The sequence below is a fragment of the Ostrinia nubilalis genome, chromosome 19 (genome assembly GCF_963855985.1).
Source record: "Ostrinia nubilalis chromosome 19, ilOstNubi1.1, whole genome shotgun sequence".
Lineage (NCBI taxonomy): Eukaryota > Metazoa > Arthropoda > Insecta > Lepidoptera > Crambidae > Ostrinia > Ostrinia nubilalis.
Genome location: NC_087106.1, coordinates 10503000 through 10529339, shown reverse-complemented (window position 1 = coordinate 10529339; position 26340 = coordinate 10503000). Strand labels below are relative to the sequence as shown.

General features: G+C 36.7%; 1 protein-coding gene across 1 annotated transcript in view; it reads right to left on the bottom strand.

Annotated features, from left to right (window-relative positions):
• Positions 1-26340, bottom strand: part of LOC135081186 (head-specific guanylate cyclase) — a 141841-nt gene that overhangs the window by 53140 nt on the left and 62361 nt on the right. Inside the window, exons 3-4 of the mRNA XM_063975931.1 lie at positions 15396-15469; positions 9563-9645 (exon numbers count right to left, since the gene is read on the bottom strand). Of these exons, the coding sequence (XP_063832001.1) occupies positions 9563-9645; positions 15396-15469 (157 nt within the window). The remainder of the gene's footprint in view (positions 1-9562; positions 9646-15395; positions 15470-26340) is intronic.

Genomic DNA, 26340 nt, shown 5'->3' with positions numbered 1-26340 from the left:
TCACAAAATGGCCGCCCACGCCGCCGCCATCTTTATTTTTTGACATTTCGGATTTTTCCCATAATCTGGGTCGTATACCTGACCAAACCTCATTTTTATTTTTTTTCTGCCACAATTCTTTCTGTCTGTCACTAACTTTAAAGACACCCATGTCGCAAAAAAAACTTTTCCCCATAACTTTCAGTGTTGCCAGACTTTTTTCATAAAAATGGTGAAATGTCATTCGGGTCCCCAAATGTCACCAGACTGCATTCCAAATTTATGGAATTTTTGGAAATTTCCATTTTCTACTATCGGGGGCCGTGGTGGAAAATTTTCTTCCAAAATGGTAGTTTTTTCCGATTCATGGCAACACTCGAATAACAGACCAACAATCGCCCGGAACATTGTACCCCACTTCGGTGTCGCCATCTGCCGGAAAATTGCTACCAAAGTTTGGAAATTTTTTGATCGCAACAAAATGGCCGACGGCTCAGCCGCCATCTTGTTTTTTGATAATCTGTGAATGTATCTCTTAAGAAGACTATACATGTCACAAATACTCAAAAGAAATTTTCAAAAACAATTGCGCATCTCGGAGTGACACCTCCCTAAAAACACCTCGAAATCGCATTTTCAATCCAAGATGGCGGCGCGGCCATTTTGTTTTTCTAATTTTTTCTCAATTTTTTTAGCACACCTTGGCAACCCCAACAAACCACCAAAAAAGAAAAAATTCAGGACCAAAGCCAAAAAAGTTGGTGTCTCAAAAAATGCCGCCATTTTGTTTTTTGGTTCAAAAAATCTCAAAAACCTGGGTGTCAAAAAATCTAGTAAAAAACAAACACTAACAATTTTACCCCCCTCCCCTCTAAATACCCCAAAAATACCCCTGATCAGTGAGTCAGTGAGTCAGTCAGTGGTAATCGAGCTTTATATAATATAGACTAGCTTTGGTCGCCCGCTACGCGGGCTACAAAAGCTAGATCTGCGATGCTGGCCGCTCCGGGCTTCGCCCTACGCGGCGCTCGGCCTGCGGCCTCGCATTCGGAGCTCGGCCTTCGGCCTCGCAAAAATTACACGGGGCGTTTATCGTTTGTCGCAAGGCTCTTTTGCTTTTTTGACGCAACACAAGTAAATCAATGGCGACTGTCGGGATTTGAACCATCGCTCGGCCTTCGGCCTCGCCTTTCTGTCTGTCACTGGGCTCTAGTCCTTTTTTGACGCATTAAAATTTAATGTATGGCGACTCTTGGGCTTTGAACTATCGCTCGGCCTTCGGCCTCGCCTTTTTCTACGTTAGCTAAGCCCCCCTGCATACATTTTGTATGGAGAATTTAGTCCCTTTAGGAAAACGGGTGAACGCTTGGCGGCCATCTTGGATTTCCAAAATTTTGCATTTTTGCCTTAATCTGGACCATTTTCCGCGCCGAACCCCATTTTTACTTTTTTTCTAACTTCACCCAATCCCGAATTCATTTGTTTCTACAATTCCTCATTCCTCCGTTGTCCCAAAACTTTGAGTTCCCCTAACTCCCAGTGTTGCCAGGTGATCGAGTTGAAAATAGTCAAATGTCATTAGTTTGACCTATTTGCAGGAGGCGTCATCCAAATTTCTGACCGAAAGTCGTTATTTCCATTTTTTACATTTTTGGACCAAAACTCTCAAATTATGGCAACACTGGAAATTTCAGTTTTCCCAAACGATACTCCTTGACAAACTACGTAATCGCCCCATACAACCCGACTTTCCCAAATGTTGCCAACTGCCCGAAAAATGCATTTGAAAAATCAGAAAACTGAAACTTTTTACAAAATGGCCGCCCGCTCCGCCGCCATCTTGAATATCTGACATTTCGGATTTTTCCCATAGTCTGGGTCGTATAACCGACCAAACCCCATTTTTGGTTTTTTTCTGCCATATCTCCTTCTGTCCGTCCTTAACTTTAAAGACACCCATGTCGAAAAAAATACTTTTCCGCGTAGCTCCCAGTGTTGCCAGGTGATCGAGATGAAAATGGTCAAATGTCATTTGCACGACCCCTTTGCAGGAGGTGTCGTCCAAATTTTTGACCGAAAGTCGTTATTTCTACTTTCGACATTTTTGGACCAAATCTCCTAAGGTATGGCAACACTGGAGAAATTTCTTCACCCAAGCGAAACCTCTCGACAGGACACACAACCGCCTCATACAACTCGACTTTCAAAAATGTTGCCAAGTTCTCGAAAAATGGATTCCAAAATTTCGAAATTTTCAACTTTTTACAAAATGGCCGCCCACGCCGCCGCCATCTTGATTTTCTGACATTTCGGATTTTTCCCATAATCTGGGTCGTATATCCAACCAAACGTCATTTTTATTTTTTTTCTGCCATAATTCTTTCTGTCTGTCACTAACTTTAAAGTCACCCATGTCGCAAAAAAAACTTTTCCCCATAACTTTCAGTGTTGCCAGACTTTTTTCATAAAAATGGTGAAATGTCATTCAGGTCCCCAAATGTCACCAGACTGCATTCCAAGTTTATGGAATTTTTGGAAATTTCCATTTTCTACTATCCGGGGCCGTGGTGGAAAATTTTCTTCCAAAATGGTAGTTTTTTCCGATTCATGACAACACTCGAATAACAGACCAACAATCGCCCGGAACATTGTATCCCACTCCGATGTCGCCATCTACCGGAAAATTGCTGTCAAACTTTGACAATTTTTATGCTCGCAACAAAATGGCCGACGGCTCAGCCGCCATCTTGTTTTTTGATAATCTGTGAATGTATCTCTTAAGAAGACTATACATGTCACAAATATTCAAAAGAAATTTTTAAAAACAATTGCGCATCAAAAAGTTACACCTCCCCAAAAACACCCCTGAAATCGCGTTTTCAATCCAAGATGGCGGCGCGGCCATTTTGTTTTTCCATTTTTTTCTCACATTTTTGAACACACCTTGGCAACCCTAATAAACTCCCAAAAAGGAAAAAATTCAGGATGAAAAACAAAAAAGTTGGAGTTTCAAAAAGTGCCGCCATTTTGTTTTTTGGTTCAAAAAATCTAGTAAAGCTGGCAGTCGAAAAATCTAGTTTAAAACAAACACTAACAATTTTACCCCTCTCCCCTCTAAATACCCCAAAAATACCCCTGATCAGTGAGTCAGTCAGTGAGTCAGTGGTAATCGAGCTTTATATAATATAGATAGATTATATAGTATAGACTAGCTTTGGTCGCCCGCTACGCGGGCTACAAAAGCTAGATCTGCGATGCTGGCCGCTCCGGGCTTCGCCCTACGCGGCGCTCGGCCTGCGGCCTCGCATTCGGAGCTCGGCCTTCGGCCTCGCAAAAATTACAGGGGGCGTTTATTGTCTGTCGCGGTGCTCTTGTGCTTTTTTGACGCAACACAAGTTTAACTATGGTAACTCTCGGGATTTGAACCATCGCTCGGCCTTCGGCCTCGCCTTTCTGTCTGTCACTGGGCTCTAGTCCTTTTTTGACGCATTAAAAATAAATCTATGGCGACTCACAGGCTTTAAACTATCGCTCGGCCTTCGGCCTCGCCTTTTTCTACGTTAACCAAGCCCCCCTGCATACAATTTGTATGGAAAACTCAGTTCCATTTGGAAAATGGGTAACTGCTTGGCGGCCATCTTGGATTTCCAAAATTTTGCATTTTTCCCTTAATCTGGACGATTTTCCGCGCCGAACCCTATTTTTCATTTTTTTCTATCCTCACCCAGTCCCGTGAAACAATTCCTTAAAACCACCCAAGTCCCAAAATTTTGAGTTCCCCTAACTCCCAGTGTTGCCAGGTGATCGAGATAAAAATAGTCAAATGTCATTAGTTTGACCTATTTGCAGGAGGCGTCATCCAAATTTCTGACCGGAAGTCGTTATTTCCATTTTTTACATTTTTTGACCAAATCTTCCAAAGTATGGCAACACTGGAAATTTTTATTTTCCCAAACGATACTCCTTGACAAACTACGTAATCGCCCCATACAACTCGACTTTCCCAAATGTTGCCAACTGCCCGAAAAATGCATTTGAAAAATCAGAAATCTGAAACTTTTTACAAAATGGCCGCTCACTCGGTCGCCATCTTGATTTTTTGACATTTCGGATTTTTCCCATAATCTGGGTCGTATAACCGACCAAACCCCATTTTCAGATTTTTCCTGCCATATCTCCTTCTGTCCGTCCTTAACTTTAAAGACACCCATGTCGAAAAAAATACTTTTCCCCGTAACTCCCAGTGTTGCCAGGTGATCGAGATGACAATGGTCAAATGTCATTTGTACGACCCTTTTGCAGGAGGCGTCTTCCAAATTTTTGACCGGAAGTCGTTATTTCTACTTTCGACATTTTTGGACCAAATCTCCTAAGGTATGGCAACACTGGAGAAATTTCTTCACCCAAGCGAAACCTCTCGATAGGACACACAACCGCCTCATACAACTCGACTTTCCAAAATGTTGCCATGTACTCGAAAAATGAATTCCAAAAATTCGAAATTTTCAACTTTTTACAAAATGGCCGCCCGCTCAGCCGCCATCTTGATTTCTTGACATTTCGGATTTTTCCCATAATCTGGGTCGTATATCCGACCAAACGTCATTTTTATTTTTCTTCTGCCATGAGTCCTTCTGTCTGTCCTTAACTTTAAAGTCACCCATGTCGCAAAAAAAACTTTTCCCCATAACTTTCAGTGTTGCCAGACTTTTTTCATAAAAATGGTGAAATGTCATTCGGGTCCCCAAACGTCACCAAACTGCATACCAAGTTTTTGGAATTTTTGGAAATTTCCATTTTCTACTATCCGGGGCCGTGGTGGAAAATTTTCTTCCAAAATGGTAGTTTTTTCCTATTCATGGCAACACTCGAATAACAGACCAACAATCGCCCGGAACATTGTACCCTACTCCGGTGTCGCCATCTGCCGGAAAATTGCTACCAAAGTTTGGGAATTTTTTGATCGCAACAAAATGGCCGACGGCTCAGCCGCCATCTTGTTTTTTGATAATCTGTGAATGGGGCTCTGAAGAAGACTATACATGTCATAAGTATTCAAAAGAAATTTTCAAAAACAATGGCGCATCTCGGAATGACACCTCCCTAAAAACACCTCGAAAAAGAAAAAATTCAGGACCAGAGACAAAAAAGTTTGTGTCTCAAAAAATGCCGCCATTTTGTTTTTTGGTTCAAAAAATCTAAAAAACCTGCGTGTTGAAAAATCTAGTTTGAGATAAACACTTACAATTTTACCCCTCTCCCCTCTAAATACCCCAAAAATACCCCTGATCAGTGAGTGAGTGAGTCAGTGAGTAGGAATCGAGCTTTATATAGTATAGATAGATAGATTCTTTTGTGTTCAATTATATTACGTACGTTACCTACTGCGTGTTTTGAACGTATTATAGCCGTCTTATTAATCCACTAGCTTTCCGCCCGCGGCTTCGCCCGCGTGGAATTTTGTCTGTCACAGAAAAACTTTATCGCGCGCGTCCCTGTTTCAAAAACCGGGATAAAAACTATCCTATGTTCTTTCCCGGGACTCAAACTATCTCTATGCCAAATTTCATCAAAATCGGTTGCGAGGTTTAAGCGGGAAAACGTAACAGACAGACAGACAGACAGAGTTACTTTCGCATTTATAATATTAATACTAGCTGACCCGGCGAACTTTGTTCCGCCTTAATGGCAATAAATAAGCAGACTTTTATTTTATTTCGAACGGGATAAAAAGTATCCTATGTCCTTCTCCTGGCTCTAAACTACCTCCCTAACAATTTTCAGCTAAATCGGTTCAGCCGTTCTTGAGTACTGTTATAAGTGGAGTAACTAACACGACTTTCTTTTATATATATAGATTAAGTTGGGACTAATACCTACAATCTCAAAATAAATCTCTAGCTAACATAATATAAACGAATAAGTCATATGTTTTTTTGTATTCTATAGAGTCCTAACCTAAAACTGCTTAGGATTAGTCGTTGTAGGGACCCTCGAAATCCTTGGGGGAGGCCTTTGGCTCGCAGTGGACGTCTTTAACTGGCTGAAACGAAAGAACAATCGTTGTGGAAATTCTTGATGGACACCTTTGTCTATTAATGGACGTCTTTTGGTTGAAATAAAAGAATTTACGCCTAAATTTTCAAAGCCCAGTTTTAGCTTTAAAACTTGTGTCGATTGTAAAGGCAGCATTGTTCGTATAGACCAGGGGTTCCCAACTAGTGGTCCACGGTCCACAAATGATTTTACATTTTGGAAGCGATAAAACTTCCGTGTGTTATGAGAGGGCTTAAGTAATAAAATTAGTTCTAGAATTACTGAATGTACAGAAGAATGCATGCTCAAAAATCACATTGATACAAAATAAAAATGTCTTCCTTTTAAATACTATTTATGTTATGTATAAAGTTTGATTATGTGTAATTTTAAATTCTCTTTTCAAATGGTCCCTATTAACAATCAAAATCCAAAGTAGTCCATGGTCCAGTGAAGGTTGGGAACCACTGGTGTTGACGCTCATAGAAAAGTAATCAACTTAAGAGACCCGTCCCGTCTGCACAGCGTCGTGCACTTCTTTTAGTGTTTGTCAACGACGTTTCGAGGTTATGAAATAAATGTCAACTTTAATTTGTGCCAGCCATTTGGTGTAGTTACTATTTATCTTGCCATTTGAGTATAGGGGACACCGAGGGGAGTTGTAATAGAGGAGAGTTGAGACATTGACGATTTTTAGGGTTCCGTACCTCATAAGGAAAAAACGGAACCCTTATAGGATCACTTTGTTGTCCGTCCGTCCGTCTGTCAAGACCCTTTATCTCAAGAACGCGTGAACGTATCAAGCTGAAATTCACATGAAATACTCAGGTCTATTGTCCCTTTAAGCTGTGAAAATATCAAACTTCTAAGCCAAGCCAATCAATAGATACAGCCGATTATGTCGATATTTTCAACAAATTTTCGACACTCGCAAAGGAATCAAAACCTACAGGATACTTCCCGTAAACTCAGAATCTTGAAATTTGGCATAAAGCATTGTTATATAATGCAAATATAGGAAAAATTGCGAAAATTTAATTTTTTTAGTTATATAATATAATAAAAATATTTTAATAAAATGAAACTTACTACCTTATTTCTCACGAACGAATAAAGGTATCAAATTGAAATTTATACCAAATACCTAGATCTATTGTCCCTTTAAGAAGTAAAAAAATCAAACTTCTAAGTTAACGCGATCAAAAGATACAGCAGTTTATACCGACACCTTAGACGAATTTCCGTCACACGCTAGGGAATCAAAACCTACAAGGTACTTCCTGTGAACTCAGAATCTTGAAATTCGGCACGAAGCAACGTTATATAGTACAGATAAAGGAAAAATTGCGAAAATGATAAATTTGAAGTTATATAAAATTTAAAATATTATTTTTGCTTACATGACATAAAATATTTTTTTAATAATTATAAACTTACTACCTACCCTTTTTCACATGAACGCGTAGAGATATTAAAGTTGAAATTCATATCAAACACTTCTTAAATCTAATTGCCTCTAAACTGTGATAGTCCAGTCAATAAAGCATTATAGATGGAAAACTGTAGAACACAATGTCTGATTTCAGGACTTTATTTAGACTAGTTAGGAGGTGAACATAGCAAAAGTCCCCGCCCTTAGCCCTTGAGCCGGCGGGGAGAGGGGGGTTTAAAGGTGCCACTTTTCGGTTTTTCGCTTAATCCTCGGAAACTATGCGTCCTAGTGACATGACTAGGTACTTTGAACCAAAAAAAGCATATTCAATTTGCTACAGGTGAGATAGACAAGTTTTTCTATAAATTGTATAGTTTTCGCGGCATCTGCTCTAGAAGGTCTGTAATATTGGAAATTTTATTTTTGTCTTACATGTTTCCATCAGGAGAAATTCGACTAAATCAACATTGAGCAATCATTCTAGACATGCGGGAGCATGTTATGCCTAGTTCCAGGGAGGGGACTGCACCGTGCGTATATTTAGACGAACCACTTTGAGCCACTTTTGACTCCTCATCACTCAAAAACTACAGTGCATTAACACTTTAAATTTGGCTCATGTGTTGAGACTTGCAAGATATACATCAGTTTCAAATTTCATAAATATGCCTCAAACGGTTCTTTAGATATTGAAGTCCAAAAATCTACATGTCTGACCTATAGACCAAATTCTAACCACTTCCAGATGACCTCGAAGGTTCAAATTTGGCATCCAGAAAGGTAGTTATGTAAATACATAGGAACGAATAAAAAACCAGTAAATTTTAACATTTCACATGTGATAGATAGATTTTAGTGCTTCAAATATCGATTTTTGAACGTCAATACCTAAATAACCGTTTGAGGTATATTTATGAAATTTGAAGCTGATGTATATCTTGCAAGTCTCAATACATGAGCCAAATTTGAAGTGTTAATGCACAGCAGTTTTTGAATGATGAGGAGTCAAACGTGGCTCTAATTGGTTCGTCTAAATATACGCACGGTGCAGTCCCCGCCCTGGAACTAGGCTTAACATGCTCCCGCATGTCTATAGTGTATGCTCAATGTTGATTTAGTCGATTTTCTCCTGAAAGGAACATGTAAGACAACAATAAAATTTCCAATTTTACAGACCTTCTAGAGCAGATGCCGCAAAAACTATACAAGATATAGAAAAACTTGACGGTCTCACCTGTAGCAAATTGAATAAGCTTTTTTTGGTTCATAGTAGTCATGTCACTAGGACGCATAGTTTCCGAGGATTAAGCGAAAAACCGAAAAGTGGTACCTTTAAACCCCCCTCTCCCCGCCGGCTCAAGGGCTAAGGCCGGGGACTTTTGCTATGTTCACCACCTAACTAGGCTAAATAAAGTCCCGAGGTCAGAAATTGTGTTCCACGGATTTCTCTCTACACCGTCGTTAAGGCATTCATTGACTGGACTATGAGAAATTCTAAATCAACGCAAAAATTCAAAACGCTGAGGTAGGTACCTACCTATAATGCAAATATAGGAAAAATAAATAAATAAAAAATAATCATACCGCATATTTTGAAATTCGCCACTACTCGCAACGGAATCAAGTAAGTAATTTGATTTAATACGTCATAAATTGTAAACCGCTACGTTTGTACGGCGGAACCCTCGGTGTGCGAGCCCGACTCGCACTTGGCCGGTTTTTTTGGAACTTATTAACTATCAGCGAGCTCGCAACAGCACGTATTTGTTAGCTCGAGACTTGAACTAAAAAGCGCGCACTGTTACGAGCTCGCTAGTAGTTAATAAGTTCCAAAAAATCGTCAATGTCTCAACTCTCCTCTGTTACAACTCTCCTAGATCTCCCCTACTACTTTAATGTATTGGACAAATGATGAAATTGCTTTCGTCCTCGACTTTTCCCGGGTACTTATTTTCTGTCTCACAATTTAGTTCCGATTAATTCAAGGTAATTAATTTTACAGGGAATTTGAATTAAAGCCTTCATTTGACGTTATTAATTTCATATTTTGTTCTACAGTTGTTTAATTATTTTTAAAATAATATTGAAAGGGAAGTGACTTAAAGGAATACTCACTATCAGTCGCTCGTACCGCGTCGTAAATTTCTTGAAGGTATGCGTAGTTTTTACATGATCGCACGTCGTCTGGTAGCCTCCGTCTGGAAAAAGATAATAATTATAGTAACAGCTGAATATGGACTTGGACACTGTTTAGGCAACAGCATAATACTGTATGCCTAAGATGCGCGCCGTGATAAGCGGTTATCACGCCATTTTATCGATTTTGCCCATACATTTTGACGACGATAAAAGTTATCACGGCGCGCATCTTAGGCCTACTGGTAAACACCGTAAAACCCAGTTAACTGCGCACCTGGCGGCCGTGACGTCACATCGACGCTCTGGTACGGACGGCAAACGCGGAGGTGTGCGGATAAGTGGGAGAAAGAGTCGCATTCCAGCCAGGTGCGCAGTTTGCTCGATGGGGTTGTAGCATCTTATTTAATCATCAATTGCGATTGTGGTCAAATACCTGCCTTGTTATGCATAAAAAAAAAAAAAAAAAATCTTAATTGTATTAGATTATTTATTATTTAGATACAAGTTCGTCGTTTTGTACTGCAATTTTAAATAAAGATTTTATATAAATAAATAAATATTCTTAGTAGTCTGCTTTCGATTTGACATTGATTTCATTATTAAAAAAACATTTATAATCGACATTCCTGATTTATTCACTGACTGGATTATTCATTCTATTATTAGTCGTCTAAAAAGTTTCTTTAATATACATTATTTTAAGTGTTCCGCATTTAAAAAAGCCCTGTTCCCACTCAAATCCCTGAAGACTGGAGTAATTAAGCTTATACCGGAGGCTATTATTTTTACAACCACGCCTGAAGGCAATTAAACGAAATTCTTTCCAACGGTTCGGAACGTAAAAATCTGTTTTAGCACTCCATACTGCGGATTGAGTGGGGGAAATAGTGACGTGTGGACACTAGTGGACAGGTATGAAAAATAAATTAGGGTAAACCGTATAGCTATTGCCCACTTAAAGATTTCAAACACATTGAGATGAAAAATTAAAGAAAGTATTTTAATTATCGACCATTTATGACTTTTTTCTTATAACTCAATAAACTGTTAAACAGAATATTAACAGTTTTTAGTTAAAACTTACGTAACTTAGAAAATATTGAAATAAATTTAAAATCCTTCAAAAAGTACAGTCATTGCCCATTACTTACACTAATTGCCCACATCAAAGCACAGTAATTGCCCAGTATCTTATAACAAAATAATCAATTTTAAAATGACAAAATAGGCTTTAAATAAACAAAACAAAACATTAAACTTAAATTCTAGTAGTACAGTCTTCAAAATAAATTGCGTTTGGCCTTATTAACATATTATAAAATATTTCTTGAGCTGATGTTGATGAGTCAGAATCGGTAGAGACAGAATCATTTACTTCAAAACATAGATGACGCAATAATTTGAATTTTATGTGTAAGTTTTATATGTATTTATTTTTTTATCTTCTTTGATATCAGTTCAAGTGGTTGCTCAGAATGTTCAATTCGCTGTTGGTTATTCTTCCCTAAATTTGTATCTATTTCCTTACAATTAACATTGTCACTAGTAGATTTAACGTAGGATTTTAATTTTTTGTATTTGCGTTTGAATTTTTATCAATTTTTTCAAGCCAAACCATATTTTTCTGCAAATTATCTTGTAGATAAATTGTTGGATACATCTTGTACAGCTTCGATCGCTTTTTGCAAATTTTCCATGCTATATTGAACTTTTAGAGTCTTTGGCATACTGAAAATGAAAATTAAAAGCCATTTCAATATTTATGCCTGTAAATTGCAAAACAAGTCTAGCAATGAGCAACTTAAACACTGCTACTGCATGGTGGCAACACTTTAATAATAATTGCCCTGGGCAATAACTATACATTAACATATGGCAATAACTAAAAATATACAGATTTACGTGCAGTGATTACCCACCGTTAAAATGACCGTTAGAAATCAAATTTTATCAGTTATTTTCATTGATAATGGAGAAAACACTTATAATTTCATCATGACTATACACCATTAGTTGAATATTAAATAACTTGCAAAAAAAATGTAACCTCTAAGCAAGTAATTCCTTAGTAAAATTGTTAAAGTCTTTACCTGTTTGAGTAACATTTTCACCCGTCTTGACAAAATCTGCCATAACTGTTTTTTTTAGTGTTTCCTATTGTAAATTTTAAATCTACTGTACATTGATCATCTACTTAGTAAATTCAAATCTAACTAGAGTGATTCAAAGTCAGCACCTGACAATATTATTCTTAAAGCGGGCAATCACTACCAGTGGGCAATCACTCTCTGGTTTACCCTATTTAGTCTGTATAGTATAGTGTTTTTCAGATTTAGAGTTTAACTAAAAATATTTTCAGTAGAATGAAGTAGAAAAAATTTTGGTGAGATATAATTTTGATCAAAATCTTTCTTTTAAATTGTACCTAGGTCATCAAATTGTGTTCAGTGAGGATATGTGGGTGGGAATCGAACCCACGTTAGATATACGTCTGAATCTACCAGCTTACCTACAAGTAAATGTATATAAGAATCAAAGAAGATTCTGAACATCAACTGATTCATTTTAAACCTCATCCAAAAACAATTAACACGACACTTCAACAGGTTTGACATATTCAATTTCATGACCCAAAATAATTAGCATAAGAAAGAAAGAAAGAAAGAAAGAAAGAAAAATATTTATTCGATGCAAGTAGGTACACAGCAAGATAATAACTAAAACTAGACAACAGAACGTCTACAAGCACCAAAATGGCATCAGCTCAGTATACGCCGTGACGGCAGAGAGCGCATCACGACCACTGGTATTCTGCGGATGCCAGTTGAGGTAAAGGGCGCAGCTCGCCCAGGAACAATCGGTTAACGTAACAAGTAATTTTAAACATAGATAGCCTAGACAGATTATTTAATTACATTACTTATGTATAGCTAAGATTCTAATAATCTATACTTATAATAAATCTGTAGAGAGGTCAATTCTGTACATAAAATATATTTTCAAAATAACTATCAGGGGGTGATTAGTGATCGTTACTGATGCCAAAAATACAATCAGTAAAATTTTTGTCTGTCTGTCTGTCTGTCTGTCTGTCTGTCTGTCTGTCTGTCTGTCTGTCTGTCTGTATGTTCCTTATAGAAACAAAAACTACTCGACGGATTTTAACGAAACTTGGTACAATTATTCTTCATGCTCCTGGGCAGGTTATAGGATACTTAGGATTTCCCACGGGAACGGGCATTAGCGGGAAAGACCTTTTGTATGAAAAATCTAAACCGCTTAAGTTAGACGCTTGAAATTTGGCAAGCAGGTACCTTAGTTAACTTAAAGCTTAGTTATAACAGGATATTGCAAAATTCCTACGGGAACGGGAATTAGCGAGAAAAAACATTTGTATGAAAAAATCTAAACCGCGTAAGATAGATGAAGGGGGTAAAACAGGATCCACGCGTACGAAGTCGCGGGCGGCCGCTAGTAATTAATATAAATTAATAACTACAACCATGAACAAACAACTCATGCACAGAAATTAGTTCTTACGATTTTCTTTTTATGATATAAATGGTATTTCTATAATGCTATTATGTGTGCTTTTGAAGGTTTAAAAGATACTTTTTGTAATTTAATTTAAAAGAATTTAACGTGTGACAATTTTTAAAAGGCGGTGGTATATTATTCCAGCATTTCGTGGCAGAGTAACGGAAACTACCACGAAATGCTGCGGTACTGTGGCTTGGACATCCAAGACGTGAAGCAAGCCTCACACTCCGATGGGAAAATAAAAGTTTCTCATATAAATATGGCGGACTTTTAGTACGCACAACCCCAAACAGTAAACACGCGTAATGGAGTGCACGCCTAGATTTCATGTTAAGCAGGTTTCCTTGATTGAGAAACGGCGAGACATGGGCTCTACGCGGGATATTGAAACAGAATCGGGCGCAGGAATTCTGCACCCGCTGTATGACCTTTTTAGTGTAACCATAGATACAGTCGCCTATGACGGTATCGGCGTAGTTAAGCTTGGACAGAACTAAAGATTCACAGAGCTTAACTCTCAAGTCCACATCTAAGTAATTTCGTACATGGTATAGTACTTTGAGCCTATAATAGCAGTTCTTAACCGTCTCCAATACGTGGCTGTGAAACTTAAGCCTGTCGTCCATAAGCATAAGTTAATTAACTAATTCGAATACACTAACGAGAATTACGGTCAGTGAGCAGATCAGTTCATTACAATTTACATTGTCCCTAGTTCATTAAATTGTCCCTAGTTGATTACTTGTCCCCTCACTACTTGGTAATGGGTCTGGGTTGAGTAAATTGGGGTTTTATTTCAAAATGTAAAGGTTATCTTTAATTACTATAATGTTTTTACCTTATTTCCGCGAATAGAGGTAGATTCAGTGCTGTTTTACATATTCAATACCGTGTGTAAAGAAGTTGGATAGATTAAACAAAATAATTACGTTTTATGTTGGAAATTACACTCGGCGTCAAATAAATCGCACCTCCCGCGACAAGCACTTTCAAGAGTACCTATGCATCCCCACTTCCCACCAATATTGTTATCATTTGAAAGCCTAGTTCTAAGCTTTATTTCATTCAAGGTTTGTTACCCAAAAATAAATCTTATCACTAGAGCCAACTTTTATGGTTTTATGTTGGAAATTACACTCGGCGTCAAATAAATCGCACCTCCCGCGATAATTACTTTTAAGATTTTCTTCTAACACAAACATGGTTCTGCATCAATATTGGTGTTATTTGAAAGCCCAATAAATAAACTTAAAGAAACCACATTAATTAATTTCTTAATAAACGACTTGAAAAAAGCCATTGTTGTCCCTCACCTCTGGGACTATTTAGACACATTTTTGTGGTTATAAAACAAATGAACGAACTTGTCCTCTTTAACAGATGGATAGCGATTAATCAAAATTTAACAGTTTTAAAACCATAAAAGTTGGCTCTAGTGATAAGATTTATTTTTGGGTAACAAACCTTGAATGAAATAAAGCTTAGAACTAGGCTTTCAAATGATAACAATATTGGTGGGAAGTGGGGATGCATAGGTACTCTTGAAAGTGCTTGTCGCGGGAGGTGCGATTTATTTGACGCAGAGTGTAGTAAATTGATTCACGGAAAGGTTACTGTAAGCTCACATCCTTTAATCTCCCTTTTCATTTTGTAATATATTGCAGTGTGAATAAAATATCAATTGAATTTCCTCGTATTCTGGAATTAGAGTGGACATTTTCACGTTTTCAGTTTCAGAGTTACTACTTCTTAATTTATTTCTATCTAGCTTTTATCCTTTTGGACTCTCGGTATTTGCCTCTTTTCTGTTTTTGCTTAATAAGTGTAAGATGGTAGTATGGGTACTATTTGTAGAGATTTTCCATAATATCCTGTTTTTTTTTTCTTTGAAAAAATATGAGGTACTTTTACCTTTTCTTTAGTTTTTAGCTTTCAGTAGTTTTTTAGTTTATCGCTAAAGGACTTGATGTGAGGCTTGTTTTATAAATTACTACCTTTCCGCCCGCGGCTTCGCGCGCGTGGACTACATTATCTACATATTTTACGGAACCCTATTTTTTTCCAAAATAAAATTTAGCCTATGTCACTCGTGGATAATGTAGCTTTCGAATGGTGAAAGAATGTTTAAACACAGTCCAGTAGTTTTTGAGCCTATTCATTACAACCAAACAAACAAACAAACAAACAAAGTTTTCCTCTTTATAATATTAGTGTAAATAATGTGGTGATAGTAATAATAATCATTTTGTTGAATATGATAGATACTTACAAACAGTTGTACTTGTCATAGTGTTCCGCTTGGTTCTTCGTTAGTGACGTCACGGCTGCGTGCAGGCATTCATTCTGAAAAGAAAAAAACATGATAAGTAAATAAATTATTTCACAACATAACTTAAACTGTCAGTTTATATTTACCTACCTAATTATTTAGGAGTTGAATAATATATTTTGAATTTTTATTGAAATAAGGTTCGATGCGACTAACGTTCTTACGAATGGTACAATACAGGTAAAAATATCAGTTTTATAAAAGCACTTTTAGTTCGTGAATGTAGAACATTTCATAGAGCGGCTCGTTATTCTATTATAACTTACAAATAAATGCTTGTTCTAGTCTATAATACTCAACTTAACGTTTTTTATTTTTAAGAAAACAAAATCCTACAATACCTAACCTCCTTAATTGGCCTACTTTTTTTATCTTACATGAAAAGAATTGAGAATAAACCTGATTAAGTACATAGGCCTAGTACTTAATTAGGTTTACTCTCAATTCTTTTTAATTCCTCGCTCATGCAAGAGATTCCTTTGCATATATTAACATGTATTTGCTTAGAAACAAGGCTTAGGCCATTTTAAACTGAGTAAAGTAGTCAAGTATGTCTAGGAAAATGTTTTTGTGCTTAGCATTAAAATGATTAGTAAGGTAATAGGGATAGTCCAAAGAATCAAGAGCAGTATCTTGCTAGTGTAATATGATTTGATTAATAGAAAAATAAATTATAATCAATTTAAATAAACAATGTAAAGCTCTCGAGAAAAGCTAATAATTTCTCAAAAAATATGACACCACGATGTAGAAAATCAATTTATTTGCATTACCATCTATAGACCGTTTCATCCACGAAGACGCGCCCCACCATTTTTTTTCTCATGTTAACGCACACGCACACTACAATAATGACGCTCGGTTTGCTCGGATCAAGCACCTCGCGCTTCCCTCGACCAAAAATTGGTGGGGCGCGTCTTCGTGGATGAAACGATCTATAGTTGCTAAGCTAGTCTGTAAGATAGGTAAGTATCGCTTCTTGGCTATAAGTCTACTCGTAGATACAAACTTTGTCAGATTATCTTATTCATTACACATAATAAGCACTTAAAGAAAATTGAATTTATTCAGACAGTGTTATCTTTGATTCGCTAGACAATAGTGTAACGTCTCAAAACATCGAGCCAATTTAAATTTTCCAACTGAACGAGAGTTGCGAAAAATTAAACAAATAGGTATAAAAGGATAAACTTTCATTCGCGAACGATTTCAACTCATCCAACAAAAAGGAACGTAACAAAAGCCTTCGAAGTTCACGTAATTCGGTCTTCATAAATAAGAAATTGGCGTTCACAAAGAAATTCAATTTTATTTTTCTTTCTGACAAAACTCCCCCGAACTTAGTCAAGAACCCCTAGAAGTTTTCGTCCAAATCAATAAATAATAATATTGACAAAGACGAAACGACAAACAAATTATAATGTACAAAAACTTAGGTGAACTTATTCCTTTTTTGAGAATTAAAAGAATAAGTAGCAAAGTTGTTCTTGAATATTTAATCAAAGGAATTGTAGAGGGCTTTGTTCAGATGAAAAGTTTAAGATACGTTTTAAACACGGTAATAATGATATTGGAAATTCGTTTGATAATATTGTTAAACAGTTATAAATAAATAGGTTTAATTTAACGTTCAAAATGTTTAAAGGCTGGGTTGCACTATCTTACTTTGACTTTAACAAACGTCAAAAATCTATCAAATTTCGTACAAAAATCACCGGTTATCGTTACTATTTACGGTCAAAGTTTGGTGGTGCAACTCAGCCTTAGTTTTTTGTCATACTGATTTCATTTTTAATTTTTTTCTTTCATAGCCAACCCATCGCAGGAACTTTTTTCTTGTGTACAGCTAATCGTGATAACATGAAGTCGTGCTCCTAGTAAACTAGTTTAAAAAAATACTGCTTGCAAACATTTTGTCAAACAGTTGTAAATGTGCTTCTTTGACTTTTCGTCATGATTATGCCAGCAATAATATACGTACCTCTACATTTATAAGGCTAAGGCTACGTTGTTTTAAGGTGAGTAAATATTTTTATATGCTAAATATTTCAAAACTTTCAAGCATCTATTTTGACTCCAAGAATGCCCTATGGAATTTAGTTTATAAGTAAATAATTGAGATCGACATTCTCTCAGACTCTCAGTCTGTAGCAGTCTCAAAATAGAAATACCTTGAAAATACGTCGAAAACTTTGTCTTCTCAACTATAATATTCGCTCTCGATTTAAATTTAATAACGAACAGTTATTTTCTGCTTTACTCTAGCTTGAAACAATCAATGAATAATAAAAATACTTAATTTGTTACATAATAAAAGAAACATGCCAACGAATTTTTTCCGTGGGATTTTTCCAGCAACTCAACTGTAAATATTTACCTTTTCCAAGGAAAATTACAAAAGATCGTTCTGTGATGAAATATGTATATTTTTTAATTTAGAATTCCTTTGGTACAAAATATAAGTAATTCTACTACCTTACTTCTACCATACTTATATTTTACTTCATACTCCTCTAAAATACATCAACCACAATCGCACCTGATGTTAAGTGGGATGCAGTCTAGGATGGTACATATCTGCCCTGTAAGTGCCTATTCACTCTCGCCTTGAAAAGGCCCGGTTTATAGTCTTCGGGAAAATTCGAGATTATAAGTAGCTTTATGTATTTTAAATAGAATATAAGTACCATACATTTTAGGGGTGCCCTCTTAGACGCATAACATTTTTCATCATAATTTAGTTTGGTATAACAGTATTTGCATAAAGTTTTTTCGCATAAACTTTGATATGCATAGTTTTCTAAATGCATAATGGTTTCTTAGGCATAATAATAACTTTCTCTAATTTTCAATACCATAATTTAAATAATCATAAGTGTAAAGAACATAATTTTTATATACATAAAGTTTGTTTTTAATAAAATACTATAAACATAATTTAATTATTTATAACATTTAAAGTCATAAATATTGTCTATAAGAGCAACCAACATTGAAGAGTAAATAATTATGTATTTGTGATGTTGCGAACGATCCTCCTTCCACCTTTTTATACTCTTTCGGCCTATAGATTTGCAAAAACTAAATTCTCTGTATCATTGTCATTTTTGTTATTAATTTTTGACATGTTTCTTAGAAAACTGGGTGCGGAGCGATTGTGTAAAGGTTGTTCATGGATGGAAAATGAATACAATTGATCATCAATCGTTTACCTAAATTCGAAATTTTGATCATTCCATGAAGACCGAAAAGTGACCGGTCGTATAAAACCGTTTCCTGGATTTGCGTTTTATTATCGAAAAACATTCGCTAAAATTCATTTTCTTTAACAAATAATAAATCAAATTCATGTTTAAATGCAGTTTATGACATAATTTTTCAATTGTCACTATTAATATTTTTTAATGAATAACCTGTAAAAGTTAATTCCACAATTTCTGAAAAATCACCTAAAAGTAACCTTTTCATTAGTGTAACCTAAAAGTAACCTATGCAGTTCAAAAGTAACCTAAAAGGTTACAAAAGTAACCTTCTGGCAACACTGCTGGCCGTGGTCTCTTCCACGTGGTACTAGTCTGCCCTATACTAGAGTGTAATTTAAAAGCCGGAGGCGCGGAGGGAGTGCGGTCCTCGCTCGCTGTAACATATATCCGGCAGCCGTGCGAGCTGGAGCGGCTGAGGCTGGTCGCCGAAGGCGACCAGCAAGCCGAAGCTGCGGAAGCGAGCATGGCATGCCGGGTATATGTTACGCCAGAGCGGAAGGACCGCACTTCCCGCAGCGCCGGAGATAAGGCAATCCTAATGCTTGCTTGCATGCTTGCTTGCTTGCATGCATGCTTCCTTGCTGCTTGCTTGCATGCTTGCTTGCTGCTTGCTTGCATGCTTGCTGCTTGCTTGCATGCTTGCTTGCATGCTTGCTTGCTGCTTGCTTGCATCTTGCTTGCTGCTTGCTTGCTGCTTGCTTGCAGGCTTGCTTGTTTGCATCCTTGCTTGCATGCATGCTTACATGCTTCCTTGCAGCTTGCTTGCATGCTTGCTGTTTGATTGCATGCTTGCTGCTTGCTTGCATGCTTGTTTGCATGCTTGCTTGTCTATTTATATTTGTTAACTTATAACATTTTTATATTTCATATTTGTTAAAATTATGGTATTTTGTATATTATGAATGATAATATTTATGGCATTGGTTTAGATGCCAATAAATGTTATGCCTAGAAATCGTTATTAAAAAAACAAGTATACAGAAAAAATATATACTAAAATATTATTATAATAAAAGTGGTTATGGCAAAAAAAATATGCCTTATGAATTATTCTGTATGAACGTTATGCGAAATGATGAGTATGCCAAAAAACTTTATGCATTCTTAAATTATGACAATATTTTTTATGCAACCGAATATGGACCCACATTTTAGACTTCACACTGCTCTAAAAATACATAAAGCTAAGCCAGACTAAACCCAGCTAATTCTAGGCAAGGCTACGTCACAGTTAAGCGGATATCTCCGCCTTACGTTGGAAGCCGGGAGCCCATATTAGTGCTGTCAGGGTTACTGTATTGCACACTAATATCCTATGGATAGAACATCGAATAAGAATCCGTATAGCAAATCTGAATGGGGAAAAGGTAATGTAAAATCAAATATAAGGCCCATTTTTTGATTTGATAGTTTCCTGTAATTTGGATATCAAAAAACTTAAATAGGTTAGGTTAGGTTAGGTTAGATTAGAATTTCTGTTTGAATGTATTTTTCAGTGATTGTTTCATACGGACCTTAGTGTGTTTTATATGGGAATCAAACTCAGAAAATTTGAGAGTCTTTTAAAATCACTAGTTAACTATTATTAGAGATGAAAATAGCCCAACGGTGGTATTGAACTGTCGATTGAAGATTCCAGGAACGCTAGTTAGAACTTGTCGACCGCTGACCTATTGTGTTGAAAACAGTAACAAAAGCATTCTTTAATTATCTAATTAACGTTTAGAGTACCTATATTATATGGATATTCGTATTCAATTACGCTTACAAAGAAAAAAAAAAGCATATAACGAGACTAAAATGTAGCCCATGTAACGCCTCGGGTTCTATTACAGTGTCAATAGCCTCTCCTATAACACCAGTTATACAGAACAATTAGAGCTAACGACATTTCGGCCACAATAAAGCCGTGCAACCAATCAACGGCTCCATTAGTAACCCGATATAGGGTTTGAGCCGTTTTTGTCCGTTTGCCTCTGCCGGCGACACCTCCGGTGGTCACTTAAGGTGTTCCGTTACTAAGTAACGCCTAAATGGCTGTTAGCTTTCTTAGATATGTTTCTGACCAATTTATTTAAGTAAAATAAGAATTGTATGTCGAACACGTCTATTTTTATAAAGATGGCAGGAGAAAATTGGAGGTTTTACTCTACTTGACGTACTTCGAATTGGCTAATTCTTCTAGGTGGAATAGTGCATGTAATGTAAGTATTGAAGTTAGCCTTCAATAGAATCACATAACATTACTTTCTCAATACATAACATTAATGAATATGTTTTCATTCTCTCATAATATTTTTATTCGCAGTCAATAGCGAACAAAAATCCATCTTTCCAAAATTTAATATCTATTTTTACCTGGGCAAACTAGGCACCCAATAATGCCTCAATATGTATAGGTATTGATACTTAAAAGAAACCCAGAGTAAAAAGATACTGGGCTTAACAGCTTGTAGTAAGAGATTTTAGTCTAAAACCACAAGTAACTGCGACATCCATTTGTAAAAGTGAATAAGACGTCATCAAAGACGTAAAAGGCGTCAGGTTTTAATACCTGACGTCTTTCTTCATTCTTCATAGAAAGCCACAATGTTTAGCTTGATGCATTGTCCTAAGGTATCTTCTTTTCTCACGCTTTAAAACAAGTCGCAGACCACAGATTTCTCCTACAATTTATCACAATCTAGCCACAACTCTTTCTGTCCCATATTAATTGCGCACGCGTCGCACTGTCTGCAAGACTAATAGTTCATTCCCACTTGCAACGTGCCTTTAAAAATCGGTTTAAGTGTCCCATCCATCACCCGCGTCTGTTCAGTGACGATAATATTAAAGGGAGCTCGGATACTTTAAAAGCTTTTTATTACGCATATTGAAGCTTATACGAAGCTCAAAGCAGGGCGTGGAGCCTTTTTATGAAGAGTAACACCCGTATTCACAAACGATACTTGCTTATGTGAAGCAGAAAATCGAACGAGGGTTGAATAAAGCTCTGTGATTGGTTCGTATGTGATCCAGTGCGTCCACGCGCACTGTGAGACCTCATAGTAATGTTTGTGAACACGGGCGTTAGTCATGGTGTTACACTTAAGGCCTTTTTCACGATTTCCGATTAAAGTTCTTAGTACCTAGTTACTTCCTGATTAACAATAATTTAGCAAGTAAAACAAGATCTTTACTATAACATACTGTATCATCATCATAATTAGGTCTTTTTATTTTAGTTTCCACTGCAGAGATTTGGTCTACACTCCTCTCTCATATTGGACAAAAATGTTAGGCACGTAAATTATGAACAAAATTCACAACTTTAAGTGATATCTAAGAATAAGTAGTTAACTACGGGATTGCTACCATCTACCTTATTGACGAGCCGCCAATATTTCGGCACTGTTTCAAGCGCTACGATTACGGAGTAACTGAAGATTTAGCGGGCGAGATGTTATTGGCAGACATAAAAACATAGTGATCTACTAAGTGAATGAACTTGTTCTTTTTACCCGACTGCGTGACGCAAAGGAGTGGTAATGTGTTTTATTTACTTATTGTAGCCGTCATACATGTACAAAGTAAACAAGAACTAAAAGTGTATTCGATACATTATTATGTAATCAGCCTTTATTGTCCTGAAAATAGAATTGCAGTTAAACTTTCCATAGTCCAGTGTAATTTCCATAATAAAACCATCCATACCATTGGTTTCAATACCAATATGTAGGTGCTTTTATTGACTTCAGAAACAATTCAAATACACTACCCCGCATTTACTCGGAACATATCGTAAACAATGGAAAAACAGAAGCTTTTTCAGCCAAAGGGTTGGAACATCAATCCCCCATTTATTTGCAGGTGGAACAAACTATTCTTATTGGAACATTCTTGCGGCGTCCCTGGGAAAACTTGTTCCATAATAAATGTAGGGTTGAAAGACACAAAAAGTTTGTTTCTTGAAGGAACTTAGAAATAACGCTTATAGATCAATAACGGTGAGATGCCAAGACTCTTCTGTTCCTCGTTTAATATGGAAAGGCCTCCCTTAAACTATTTCAGTGCAATTGATAGAAATTCAAATTAAATACAGCAGTCGACAACACAGAGAAGACTATTTGTTGCAAAGTTAATATGTTATGCTTAAAAAAAAGTAAAGCTTACAAGATGGCATAATATAAGGCTGAATAATGTGCGATATTAATTTTTGATTTTGGTAATATTGTTTAATAACCATTTTTCTAAACACGGGTCAAAGTCAAAAACAGCTCTGTTTTATAGCCATTAAGTACTTCTCCTGAAGTAAAAGTATCTTTTCTGCAATCGAATACCTACCTATTAATTAAATTGATTTTGCAATTTGAGATGGCAACCCTATTCGTGGAATTTCCACTGGAACTCAGGACAGAGTGGAGGAAATAAGGAAATTCTTGTTTAAAAATAAACTTAATAATGAAGTTGAAAGTTTTGGGATTTTTTATCCGATTTTGTAGTAACTAAGTCGCCTCTTACGACACCCACGGGAAGAGTAGGGGTTGGTGACAAATGTATTCTACTCTGCCGTCACCACATGGCTTGGACGGCTTGTAGTAACTGGTTTGGAATGAAATTATTTTTTATCACGCTCGTTGCGATAATATGGGTAACGTCACGTCACAAAATGACGTCACGTTACCTATATTAATTTATCGATGACGTAGATTGCTTTCTAATTTCTATTCTTTCTTCTCTTCTCTATCTTATTCTGTTTAAGAGGGAGATATGATGTGTATTTGAAAACACAGTAATGACTCTAAGATGCCTTGAACTGTATTTCACAAACCATACAACAATGTGTGCGCTTAAACAATTGCTTCATTCATATTAGCAGTAATTAGTCTCCATTGAAACGCCTTTTTAATCTATCATCAGTCATCATGCTACATACTCTACATTGCTTTCTTAAGCCTCGTATTTCATAGGGTTGGCGAACCATAAGGCCGTTTCAATTATAAATTAGAAACCGGCTGTATCAAGACAATTATAGCGTCTTATCTGAAAACAACGTACTTCTTCAAAAACTTTAAAGATCTCCAAACGGTACCCTTTCATTGAAAATTTAAGGACTTACCAAATTCATGGGTGCGAAACTCGAAGTTGGAGAAGTCCAAAGTTTTATTTATTACTTATTATTTATTTTACATTCTGTAATCACGACTTTTGGGGAAACTTGATCCAAGTTGTTTAATTTCCTTAAACCTTCGACTGAGCTAAAGCGATTCGCTACGGGGTGTCAGGGTTATAATTTATTGTTTTACTTGAACATTAATTGTTTGTAAATAAATTAATGAATTGTCCAAAGTATCTGATGATAAGGGCGAAAGCACGTTATCATTTAATCTTATCGAGGCCTGCTTCTTGTGAATGGTTATTATCAAAATTTTAACAAGATATTTATTCTAAAGTTACTACACAATCTAAACAGATCATGAAGGAAAATATCCATGAGTAGAATTACTTCATTGTCTTGCTTTTGTTCGCTTAGCTCAGTGGAAAAGAGCGGATCGAGCGAGCAATCACGTGTGTGAGAGACGAAAGAGAGTGAAAGATTACATTTCAGAGTACTTGATGTCACCTGCGGTGTAGAAGATCTTAAATAGATATTACACTCAACTACACTCGCGAGTAGAAGAATGCAATCACCCTTAATTATTTCGAGCTATCTTAAACCTAAATAGGTAATGAACATAAATATCATTTTGAAGACTATCAATTTTAAATTCATATGTCATCATCATCATCATCATTTCAGCCATAGGACGTCCACTGCTAAATGCCCAATGATTTCCACAATGACCAGTTGGTGGCGGCTTGCATCCAGCGCCTTCCCACTACCTTTATGAGGTAGTCGGTCCACCTTGTGGGTGGACGTCCTACGCTGCGCTTTCCGGTACGTGGCCGCCACTCCAGAACCTTGCTGTCCCATCGGCCGTCAGTTCTGCGTACTATGTACCCTGCCCATTGCCACTTCAGCTTACTAATCCGTTGGGCTATGTCAGCGACTTTAGTTTATTTACAGATCTCTTCATTCAATTCATATGTGATCACTTGGAATAAAACATAACTGGTACTAAATCTATAGAAGCTATGTTATCATAAAGAATCTAGTGCTTATGTAGAACTGTGAAATAATAAGCTTATACTAGTATTAACACATATACGGAACCTGATAAGCGGGTTCCGTCGCTTTGCGGTTTGTTTTTGGAGTTCCTCTGGCTTTCCTGTTTGTGTTATCTGAATCCGTTTGACTCCGCGCCAACGTTGTAATTTAAATACGTTTTACGATGTAAATTGTAAAATCATTAAGGAATATTAAACCTTATTTTAGCACAAATAAGTTGTATGTAAGTTACCTATATGAGATGAGAGGCAGCGCAGGACCGTTCATTGTGGAAAACCTTGGAGGAGGCCTTTGTCCAGACGTGGCTGTAACGAACGAACGAATGAGATGCTACTATCTAAAACGATAGAATATTTGACCATATTTCCAGCTGGATTTGGAATTATTCCCACCTCTCGTTCCCACCGCTGCAACTGTCTAGCCAGGATCTACAGCTTGACTGCCAATAAAAATCCAACCTGTGGTCAAGTTTGTCCGTCAATCACAGACAATTTTTGGTTGCATGTAGTAGCGCTTCTCCTGGGCCTATCAAAGTAGCCACTACTTAATCTTAATTTGAAAACTGTACCTAACGATATTGACTAATATAAAAGAAAATGTTATTGATACATTATGTATTTCCAAATTTTCGAAGAAGCGCTTTATTCAAAATCAAACGTGTGAAAAATAGGGGGAAAAGCCTATTTAAAAAGTACACGGAATTCCATCTCACAGACACCTTTTAATTGTTTTGTATCGCTATTCCTAAATTCTCGGAATTTTAATTTTCCCAGCTCTAACAATGTTATTAAAATAAATGAGGGCTGGTTGAGATACAGCCCTTTTAATTAATACTAACAAACTCGGGCACAGTCTCTTTGTCAAAATGTTTACAGGCAATTTATAAAGCACCTTCGCAGTTTCCCCAAAGGTTTGAGAACGAACTTTATGTTCACCACATAAGGTTAGTTTTGAGATGGGTGTCCACGTGTGAGTAATGAAAACGATTGGATCGCGCATGACGCGCTTCGAGCGATCGGGTCCTGGCTTAATTGGAGGGGGCAGATTTGGGACACAGGGGCCGATCGAGTCTGTAATCAGCTTAACTTTGGCACCAGCCAGACGTAGTTTGTTGGAAACACATCGGTTTCACATCGAAGCAATTTGTTCGTCGTCGATTTTGCTTTCTACTCGTTTACAGGAAATAACGGTACGTGTTGCTATGACTACATTCGCGCCTAAGCCGACATTTGCGATCGATTTAACTGGTAATTGCTAGCTGATGAGTGTAGAGAGTACCATGATGGAGTTTTGAAATTCCGAAATCAAATTAAATTAATGCAAATCAATGAATTTGTCAGCTTTTAGTTTTAATCTAACTAACCAAGGTAAGGTTGAGCGAAAGTTAAACTATCCTTCAACAATCAAAGAAATTGATCAAAAAGCAATACGAAATAGTCAAGTGTAGGATCGATATATTAATATACGTAAATGA